The sequence below is a fragment of the Leptidea sinapis genome, chromosome 4 (assembly GCF_905404315.1).
Source record: "Leptidea sinapis chromosome 4, ilLepSina1.1, whole genome shotgun sequence".
In the NCBI taxonomy this organism is placed as follows: Eukaryota; Metazoa; Arthropoda; class Insecta; order Lepidoptera; family Pieridae; genus Leptidea; species Leptidea sinapis.
Genome location: NC_066268.1, coordinates 7,765,437 through 7,776,949, shown reverse-complemented (window position 1 = coordinate 7,776,949; position 11,513 = coordinate 7,765,437). Strand labels below are relative to the sequence as shown.

The 11,513-nt window shown below is 35.0% G+C and overlaps 1 protein-coding gene across 1 annotated transcript in view; it reads right to left on the bottom strand.

Moving 5' to 3' along the window:
- Positions 1-1,444: 1,444 nt before the first annotated feature.
- LOC126979753 (facilitated trehalose transporter Tret1-like) overlaps positions 1,445-11,513 on the bottom strand; it is a 41,789-nt gene continuing 31,720 nt past the window's right edge. Inside the window, exon 8 of the mRNA XM_050829266.1 lies at positions 1,445-7,109. Coding sequence (XP_050685223.1) covers positions 6,841-7,109 — 269 coding nt within the window. The 3' untranslated portion in view covers positions 1,445-6,840. The remainder of the gene's footprint in view (positions 7,110-11,513) is intronic.

Below are 11,513 nucleotides of genomic sequence, written 5' to 3'. Positions count from 1 at the left end.
ACAGAGGTTGGTATAAAATATCCATGCCTTGTAGTAATACACAGGCACCTGGATCAATCAAAGCGAAATATGCCCTGCCCCTGCCGGATGCAATAAAGAAACGCATCCTTTACCATTCTGCAGTACCAAACACGGCGGGTCCTGGTTCGTGTTTTTTTTTAAGTTGTGACAATATGGCCACACTAGTTATTAGCCTATATGTTTATAATCTATTAGTACCTAAAATTAATTATATTTTTTTATATTTATATTAGTTAATACGTAACATTAATTATTTCTGTGCATGCTGTGTTAATTTGTAAGTAATCACTACATTTAGTTCCTAGTTTTTAGTTCTACTTTTTATATTTGTGTGTATTATTGTAAGTGATTGCTAAAAAACCTAATAAATAAATAAATATTATAGCTGCGTTGGTAGGCCCCCAAGACAAGACAAGATGGTCCGACGATCTGGTCAAGATCGCCGGAATACATTGGATGAGGGCAGCGCAAGACCGATCGTCGTGGAGATCTTTGGGGGAGGCCTTTGTCCAGCAGTGGACGTTTTCCTGCTGTCCCTTATTGTAGTCATTGGACTAGGTACATTGTCTTGATCTGCCTTGATAAAGTTTTCATTAGTGTAAGGTGATCTTAACCACACACAGTTATTTTTATTATAATAAACCAGTCTTATATGTTCATTACAAAACAAACTATTAGTATTTTCTGTTTCTTTCCTTCTCGGCCTTACAAATAAAATTCGCATAGAGTTATAACTAAGCATAAACCAAGAATGTGTATAATGTTTATAAACAGACATTTTGCTTACAAAAGGTTTGTTGGGACGTATAACGTTTCCCGCGTTTATTTGCAAGGCAGCTTGTCATTCGGAAAACTTCAGAATTATCATTGTATTGACAGTGTTGTCAACGATATTGTAAACATTTTGCATTTTCTTTGTTTATCATCAGTTATAACTTTATACCAGGTTTATTTGTAAGGCCGTTTGTGTTTAACCTATGTATAATTTTACATACGGGTGTATTGACTGTCCTGACTTAAGACATCATTATCAATTTTTTGCGCTTTATAGAGTTTTACGTACTTAACTAATTCCATATTAGTATTATTTTTAATAATTAATGTATAATAATAGATTTTCTCTTAGTTAATTATTATATTATTGAATATTATTATAAATTCAAATACAATGCAGCGCTTTTTTTTTGTTGACACACTTTAACACAAATTATATTGCCCCAAATTAGGCATAGCCTGCGCTGTTGGTTGCAAGACAACGATATATTTAGATTTACTTTCTTAAACATCCATGACTCAGAAACAAACATTCATATTCATCATATAATTGTTTGCACCTACCGGGATTCGAACCCAGGACCAAAAACTTACAAAAGGTTGTTTTTTTTTTCTGTAATGGCGATTAAAACAATATTAAACAACAACATATTTGCTTATTAATTTAATGCTTATAAAGATACACTTAACATACTTAATTAAAAATAAAACAATCTCTGTCGACATTTAGCTGCAGTTTCCTATGATATGACGTACCTTCGAAGGTGGATGGTACCTTCAGAACAGAATATTACTTAAGCTATGCCCGCCTAGTAGAGCTCATAACAATCGATTTTTTTAAACATAGGTTTTAATTTAACAATTGACACTCAAAATTTTTAAATATATGTATAAACACTCTAACAGGCTTGACGCCAGAACTGTTAAACAAGTAAGTAAAAAAACACAGATAACACAAACCGCAAAGATTTTTTTTTGATGAGAAATGGGACGAGACGAGCATGACGTTCAGCTGATGGAAATTGATACGCCCTGCCCATTACACTGTAGTGCCGATCAGGATTCTTGAAAAACTCAAAAATTCTGAGTGGCACAACAATTGCGATCGTCACCTTGAGACAAGGTGTTGAGTCTCATTTGCCCAGTAATTTCACTAGCTACGGCGCCCTTCAGACCGCACACAGTACACAATACACAGTAATGTTTACACATTACTGCTTCACGGCAGTAATAGGCGCCGTTTTTTGTTTTTTTTTTTTTTTTTTTTTTTTATGGAATAGGAGGCGTACGGGTCACCTGGTGTTAAGTGATCACCGCCACCCACACTCTCTTGCAACACCAGAGGAATCACAAGAGCGTTGCCGGCCTTTAAGGAAAGTGTACCCATAACCTAGCCGGCATCCTGTGCAAAGGAGCCTCCCACTGATAAAACGGAGGAGCTCAAAATTTTGATATATCGGTAAATAGTTTATTTATGAATTTATAACGAACAAGTTTTTATCCGCGAATTAGTACTCCTGGAACAGTTACTTTGGGCAGATTTTTTTATTTTTGGGATACTTTGCAAATAATACACATACAAACTGCTCTTTCCGCTGCTGGCAGCGCTCTTCTATGATACAGCGGATATCCCTTGTCATTGTGGACAGTCTCTTTAATAGTATTTCCCTACGAACTTCAATCTCCTATTTCATCCCCATGTAGGTCAAAGTTTCGAAAATGCTCGATCAAATACTAAAAAATTACTTCTAATCAAATGCCTGAATACAAAGTTTTATGGTGTAATCTTCGATAATGCCGAACTTCCATACAAACTTACATCCCCTATCTCAAACCTTCCATTTATTTCTTCACAATAAAAAGTAGTTCACCAGTGGGAGGCTCCATTGCACGGGATGCCGGCTAGTGAAATTACTGGGCAAATGAGACCTAACATCTCATGTCTCAAGGTGACGAGCGCAATTGTAGTGCCGCTCAGAATTTTTGGGCTCTTCAAGAATGCGGAGCGGCACTGCATTATAATGGGCAGGGCGTATCAATTACCATCAGCTGAACGTCCTGCTTGTCTAGTTCCGTATTTTCATAACAAAAAGTCCTTTTCCAAGCTCTATTCTATCTCTGTATTAAATTTCATGAAAATCAGTTCAATGGTTTAGGCGTGAAAGCGTAACAAACAAACTTACATTCACATTTATAATATTAGTACGTATTACATATATAATATGGACTCTGTCGGTACGCGACCACTTGCCGTCTGCGGATTGCCGACTGCCAATAAGGACAGCTTTATATTATGTTAGATCGAGAATATACGATTGTAATCGGTATACAACAACATAGTACAAACCTAGGTATTTTTAAAAAAACAATTTATTCTTCCGAATCAAAGCGATACTCTTGTTTTTGCCGCCCTTCAGACCGAAACACAATAATGTTTACACGTTACTGCTTCACTGCAGAAATAGCCGCCTTTGTGGTACCCATAATCTAGCCGGCATCCTGTGCAAAAGGAGCCTTCCACTGATTAAATTTTAAGACACGAACAGTTCATGCGTCTCAAAATGGACGATGTCAGCATATGGGATGACAGTTAGTTTTTTGGTATGCCGACATATGCGGGTGTTAAGTGGAGGGCATCTACATTACGAAATTTGTTTTTACCAAAAGCCTAAAGGGGTCCTATTCAATCCCTTAAAATGAAAAATGGTTTTAAATATAATTACATAATGCTGCAAATTTTAATCAATAATAATCACAGTGACGTCAGTTTTAAAAAACTACAACTCATCGGTGTGAGTACCGTTTGCATAATATAAGTGTAATATTACTTAAGGCGACACTAAATGCCAGCGACCTTGAGCGATATGAGTTCACGGCTGCCGGCCTGCCATCTATGTAACAAAGCCAATATTTTCATAATTCTTGGGTGGAAAACAGTTTATATGCTTACGATCCTCGTTATTCATTACTAATCTGAATAAATATACCTACACAAAAAAGTACAAGCTGTAAGAATAACTTTTCTGAGAGAAGTACCAAAAAAATGCGTCACGCCATGCTAAAAAACTTGTTTAACTTTAAAGAAAAGTGGTAGTTCAAAAAGGCTCGGCAGTGTTAACTATAACCAACAGCAAGCATTAGCAACCTACAAATAAGACTTAAGGATATGTGTAACAGGATTAAGTAGTGTTCATAGCTCGAAATGCTATACTTTCACCACAAAACTTGTCTAAAAACACCATGTTTGCGTGTTTTCTGCTTACTCTTCGCCTTAAGCTAAGGAACTCCTCTTACATGATAGTTTTGTTTATAATCCGTGTTGTGTAGCGATTTATTTACTTAAGTTCAATCTATTATATATTACACAAATTAAATTTGAAAACAAAATTTATGAATTCAAATGAAGTCCCCGAACGGTTGGCTGAGTGGAAGAGCGCGGAACGCGAGAGGCCGCGGTTTCGAGTCCCGTCGTTCAAATTAAATTTTGTTTTCAAATTTAATTTTATGTACCTTCTTAATTAATCCCAGAAGTGAGCGTTATCACTTAAAAAAACACTTGTCTATTCTATGTTATAAAATAGAAAAAATATTGTATATTTTTGCTTGTTATGCAATGAAGTTCTATACATAATATAGGCAAATCATATTGTCGCATAAAAATAAAGCCGAAATATGGAAAATGCCATAAATTACACAATAATAAACTTCGACTAATATATCCATACATTGCCGCATTTACTCCAGTTTTTTAAATATTATTGGGCGATAAGCAGCACTGTATTTCAATTATTCCTACATTGAGAAAATTGTGCCTACATTGTCTTTAAGCACATTTTTGCCGTTCCGCTATCAGACTTAATGAAATTATTTACTAAATACAAACACTATTTAAAAATTTTTTTAATTTTGTTGTACCAGTGGTAAATTATTATACAGCATAATATATTTTATTTACAAAAAAATCAACCACGTACTTAATCAATGTTAAATTTTATTTATACCATGGATTAAACATCAGGATGACGTTCATAGCAATTTCAGTTCAGGCGAGACAGACAGCAGTATAGATAATATATTGATTTTCGCATATTGAAAGAAACTGTATATTATATTTATATTATTCCTTATTTATTAATAAGATCCTAGATAATTATTTAGAGAAAAAAATAGAAATAAACATTTTGACAGTTGACAGTCTTCATATTCATAAGGACATTAACGACTTAGCTGGAAACGGTGACAATCATAATGTTAACACGAGAAGCAAACATAAACTTCTAATGCCTACTACTCGGTTAATTCGAGTTAGTTAGTCTTTTATTGGGCGATGTATTTGCTTTAACAACATGATCCCAAGTTCAAAAGAATTGTTAAGAAACTTTGGGGGGTAAAGGTTACTAAAAAATAAACGATTTTTTTATAACACCACTCACTGGGAATGGAGCGAACGCCCTTATACTATTTAATTATAAATTGTATTGTACAATAATACATAATTAAATTGTAACTAAATTAAGGAAAAAAATAAGTCCGCTTAGTATCTTGCGCCCGTTCTTCTCAGATCTATGGCACACTATTCGAATGGGTGGTAGTTTTTGCCGATCAATAGATAATTTTAAGTCCTATTTTGAATAAAAATATTTGAATTTGAAAACACAAACAACTAAAAATAACAGGGTGAAGTTAGTTTCTAAACGTCTCTTAAATAATCTTGGTAACTATTATGGAGTCTATACACTATTACTGAATGTATAACCTCTATAGTAACTTTATTGTGGTAATTCAATTATTTATGAATCTTTAGCACACGTGTATAGTAATGGAGATAATAATAAAATATTTATATGAGTGGGATATTTAATTATACATGAAAGTAAATGATAATGCATTATCAACGCTCGCGATAAAGTGGCTTATCTATCTATCTATATATATAAAAATGAATTGCTGTTCGTTAGTCTCGCTAAAACTCGAGAACGGCTGGACCGATTTGGCTAATTTTGGTCTTGAATTATTTGTGGAAGTCCAGGGAAGGTTTAAAAGGTGAGTAAATATGAAAATTCTCGGAATAAAATAAACATAAACAAACATTTTGTTCTTCCTTTGATATGTCCCCCGTCCTTCAGAAATCAAACTGAAAGAATAGTTTAAAATAAATAACTAATTAGAATCTATTTATCTTTCTATCTCTCAGGAGATAAAATATAAACTTAATTTTCGCTAATAGTTGGTAGATTAACCGCTACGTACGAGAACTTTATTTACTTCGGTTATCCATTGTAATAGTGACGTTTTAATTATTAAAAAAACATTATTTTATTTATTATATTCAGAACTATTTGTGTCGGGTCAGCTAGTCTATTATAAACTTTTGTATTTATTTTTTCTTTATTGACATGTTTGAGATTAATAAGGTTTGATCGATAAGTAGTCAAAGTATTTTTTTTATTTGCTTACACTATACACCTTTACTCAAAACTTGTTTTAAATTCAATATTAAAATTGATCCCTACTTATATTATAAATGTGATTGTATGTTTGTTTGTACCGCTTTAACGCCTAAGCCACCGAACCGATTTTGATAAAATTTAGTACAGACTTAGACTAGAGCTTTAAGAAAAGGACATAGACTTCCTTTTATTGCAAAAAAATAAACGGAGGGGTTGAAATAGGGGATGGCAGTTTGTATAGAAATACGTCATTATCAAAGAAAAAGCCATGAAACTTTTTATTAAGGCACTTGATAAGAAATAATTTATAAACATTTGTTCGAGCATTTTTGAAACTCTCACCTATATAGGGATGAAATAAGAGATATAAGTTCGCAGGGATACTATTAAAGAGACTGTCCACAATGAAAAGGAATATGCGCTGTATCCTTTAAAACAACTAATTGAGAACGAAGTCGCGGGTAATAGTTAGTACTTTATAAAAGTAAAATACTTTTCTTCGATCATCATCATCGATCATCAAAATTTAATTCTTACGCCAAAAAAGTATAACTTCTAACACGTGTACATATTACACATGATTTTTTATTTTAAATCACCGACTCAACATTTCCTGTATTTCATTTAGATTCTTTCCCTTAGTCTCCGGCACAAACTTAAATGTAAACAAAAAGGCAACAATGCAAGAGAATGAGAAGATCCAGAACGTAATGTCTCCTCCTAAAGTCTTCACCATAGTTCCAAAACCAGTGGCCACTCCGAAGCCGATGAGCCATGCTGTTGTCATTGCTATGGCAGAACCAGTGCTTCGGGCATTGCCGCGGAACATTTCACCCACCAAAGCACTTGGCATTGTTCCGAAACCTGAAAAAGATAAAATTCGATTATATATATACCTTTTTTTATGTCAATAAGGAACGGGACGAGCAGGACGTTGCTGATGGTAATTGATACGACCTGCCAAATGCCAATGACAAAGTGCCGCTCAGGATTCTTGAAAAACCTAAAAGTTCTGAGCGGCACCACAATAATTGCGCTCGTCACATGCATGCTATACTTACATATACGTGTATTTGCATGAAATATGACATGAAAAACAAAATAAAGCTAAAACATACTGAAATCTTAATATATATAATTATTGGAAAATTCCTATAAAACAGTATTTTTTTTATTAACTACAGAACATCGTCTGTCGGGTCAGCTAGTCTTAATATATAAAAATTACGTGACACGTTGTTTGTCCGCGATGGACTACTGAACTAATAAACAGATTTATATGGGGATTACTTCATGGAGTGCAGTTTAGTCCAAGTTAAGAGATAGCATAGTTTTTATTTCGATTTGGGACCCATAATTTTTTTTATTATCAATATCTATTTTGTATGGACATAATATTTTCTATGAGAGAATATACACGGTTTGACCGTTCCACTGTGAAATAATTTCATTATAACAACAGGGAGCATTTTTTACGAAATAATTCTTGATGTTTTGTAATATTATTGGTAAATTCCTATAAAACAGTATTTTTTTATTATTATCTACAGCAACATCTGTCGGGTCAACTTGTATATTATAATATATTATTTCTTCATTTGTAAATTAGGTTAATTACATAACAATAGTAATGAAAAAAATTGTATAACATTAACTGCTTTGACTAGTTATTTGGTAAATTAACATAACCGGGAGATGAGATTCGATTGTTGTAAATAAGTCATTTATAATTCTTTGTAAATTGCGTCATGTAGAGTAGTTAGCTATCAAGCTCTTTTGTGAAATAAATAATTATTATGTAAAATAATACAACAGAAACTTATTGTTTATCAACTCTTTAGTAATTACATCTATTAGTGCTACTAGACAAATAAATAGGTCTTGAATAATTATCTTGACAAGTCATCTATACGCGATTAATCGCGGTTTTGAATTAATTTACATTTATTTAACATTTTACTTAGTTGTAGAAAGAGATTCCTTATTCGGTTTCTTCAGGATGAAAGGAAAAGTGACCTTCAAGAAAATCGTGTTTCTCTATTTGAAAGCCGGCTTTGCTTGGTATGTTTTCTCTTGTGTAGCTCCCTTTTGGTAGTGGCGCATCGCAATTCGCAAATGTATCGGAATACAAATATTTAATCGTTAATCGTTTATGTGAAATTACACTATTTTTTATTTATGGAATAGGAGGACAAACGAGCGTACGGGTCACCTGGTGTTAAGTGATCACCGCCGCCCACAATCTCTTGCATCACCAGAGGAATCACAGGAGCGTTGCCGGCTTTTAAGGAAGGAGTATGCGCTTTTTTATGAATGTACCTATGTCGTATCGTCGCGGAAATACCGCATAAGGAACCTCATTCCACAGCTTAGTAGTACGTGGAAGAAAGCTCCTAGATAACCGCACTGTGGAGGACCGCCACACATCCAGATGGTGGGGATGATATCCTAACTTGTGGCGTGTCGTGCGAAGGTGGAATTCGGCGGCAGGAATCAGGTTAAACAGCTCTTCGGAACACTCCCCGTGATCAAAGTAGTAGAAGACACACAATCAATCGACATCTCTACGCAACGCCAAGTGATCCAGCCGTTCACAGAGCACTGGGTCCCCGCGGTCAAATGGGTCGAGCTGGTGCACCCCAGCGCCAGATCAGAGATGACAGCAATACTCCATGTGTGGCCGAACCTGCGCTTTGTACAGCGCTAGAATGTGGGCCGGCTTGAAGTATTGCCGTGCTCTATTAATGACGCCCAGCTTCTTCGAAGCCAATTTGGCTTTGCCCTCCAGATGGCCACGGAATTGGTAATCGCTCGAGATTTCGAGACCCAGTATTCCGATTTTACAATAATTATAATTCAATATAATAAAAAAATAATGTTGTGAGTAACTCTCTTAAATAAATAATTTTAAATATTAACAAATAAGGCTACAGAATTCTTATAAACTATAATACACTGGCCTTCAAAAGTAAGTATCACACTTTTAAAATTGGGATAACGTTTTAAGTTCACAAGATATACTTTCGAAATAAAAAGGATTCCAAAGAGAATTTAATTTTGTACATAAAAACTTTATAGTCGGTAACCTTCTTTTAAGAATTGACTGAAAAAAAACTTCAAAAACAAAACAATTCCTTTTTCAAAGTGGACGTTTCCGAATTACTATTTTACCATTCACATTTTTCTTTCTTTCTGTTTTAAATTTTTTTCAAGATCGATGGGTCTTGTTTTAAAAATTTATGCTAAAAAGCACATAACATTAATTTATCATGTCTCTTTCAGTTGAAGAATGTGCTAGGATCATGGCTTTTCTGGAACTAGGCATCAGTATGCGTCGCACTGCAAGAATGGTGGGTGTGACAGTACGAACGGTCCAGAAGGTAAAGCGAAGATACGAAGAGACTGGACACCATCTGAGGAGACCTTGTAATGGTAGACCCAGGTGTACCAGTGCCCGAGTAGATCGTTATATTATTTCCACTGTGTTAAGAAATCGCCACCAAAATGCAGTTGAAGTCCAGCAACAGCTACTTCAGACCCGGAGGGACTACATTAGTGACAGTACAGTGAGAAGAAGACTTGCTGAAGCAAATTTGAAACCCCGAAGACCAGCAAGTGGCCCAAAACTCGAGAGACAGCATCGAGTAGCGAGACTGCGATACGCCCGTGAACACATGCAGTGGGATGAAGAAGAATGGTCAAGAATTTTGTTTGCGTGAGATGAGTCTCGATTCTCCCTTTACACTTCTGATGGAAGGCGAAGTGTTTACAGGCGACCTGGTGCGCGATACCTTCAAGCCTGCATCTCAGAAAGAGTCCAAGGGCTGGCATATCTTCAGAAGGTCGCACAGAGCTAGTAGCCATAGAAAATGGCACCCTCACTGGGCAAAGATATGCTCAAGAGATTCTCAATGAGTATGCAGGGCCGTATTTAGCAAATATGGATGATGGGTCGATGCTGATGCATGATAATGCCCGGCCACACACGGCTCATATCGTACAAGAGTATATTCAGGAGGTCGGTATCAGCGTGATGGCTTGGCCATCAAGAAGTCCTGATCTCAACCCGATTGAACACGTCTGGGATGAGCTTGGGAGGCTAATCAGAAATCGCAGACCACCACCTACTACCCTCAGGGCACTAAAGCAGGCCCTGGTAGAAGAATAGGAGAATATTCCCCAACATCGGCTCCAAACTCTAGTGTTCAGTATGCCAAACCGGCTCGAAGCTGTAATCAGAGCTCGAGGAGGCAATACAAGTTATTAAAAATTAAATAACATGTAATACATATTAGTTGATTTTTTTTACACTAAACTAAAAATGTCTATTTCCATTGTTTTATCTTTTTTAAGTTAAAAATGTTACTAATGTATAATTTTAGTTTCTAAGAATTAAAGCCTATAAAATTTGCAACAAAACGTTTTTAATCTTAAATCTCTACCTTCTATAGTTAAGAAAAAAAAATTATTTGAAAAGTGTGAGACTTATTTTTGCAGGCCAGTGTAGCATTTCTCTGCTTGATATAATATAATTTGAATTTTATTGTGCATTAAACTTTTCGGCGACTCTCTAATTTTTTTGAAGTTAACTTAGTCGTACGGACCTCTGAACATCGTGTGAAGAAGTTAATTTAGTGACATAATAAATTATATTATAGTGTTTACCTACTTATGTCCGCAATCTGTATTGGTTCCGTACTTACAACGCTGTTTATAAATGCCCTATCACATAGTCAATCTTTTTTGTATTATAAAAATAATAACAAACAAGTTAAACTTACAGATTAACGGCCTTACAAATGTACTTGCTATAAAACTATATCTGACAATAATAATAATATTGACACTTTTTACACAAATTATCTTGCCCCAAGTTAAGCATATATAGCCTGTGTTATGGGTTACAAGACAATGATATATTTAATACAATATACTTACTCAAACATAAATATATTCATATAAACATACATAAATACATTTAAACACCATGACTCGGAAACAAACATCCATATTCATCATATAAATGCTTGCACCTACCGGGATCGAACCCGGGACCTCTAGCTTAGTAGGTAGGATCGCTAACCACACGGCTATACACGTCGTCATAAACCTAGTATATACAAAGTATCGTCTATATCGCTGAAAATACTTTCAATACAATGATAATTCTGAAGTTCTCCGAATATCAAGCAGCCTTGAAAATAACGCGGGAAACGTATACGTCCGAATAAACCAATCATAAGCAAAATGTCTACTTGTAAACATGAT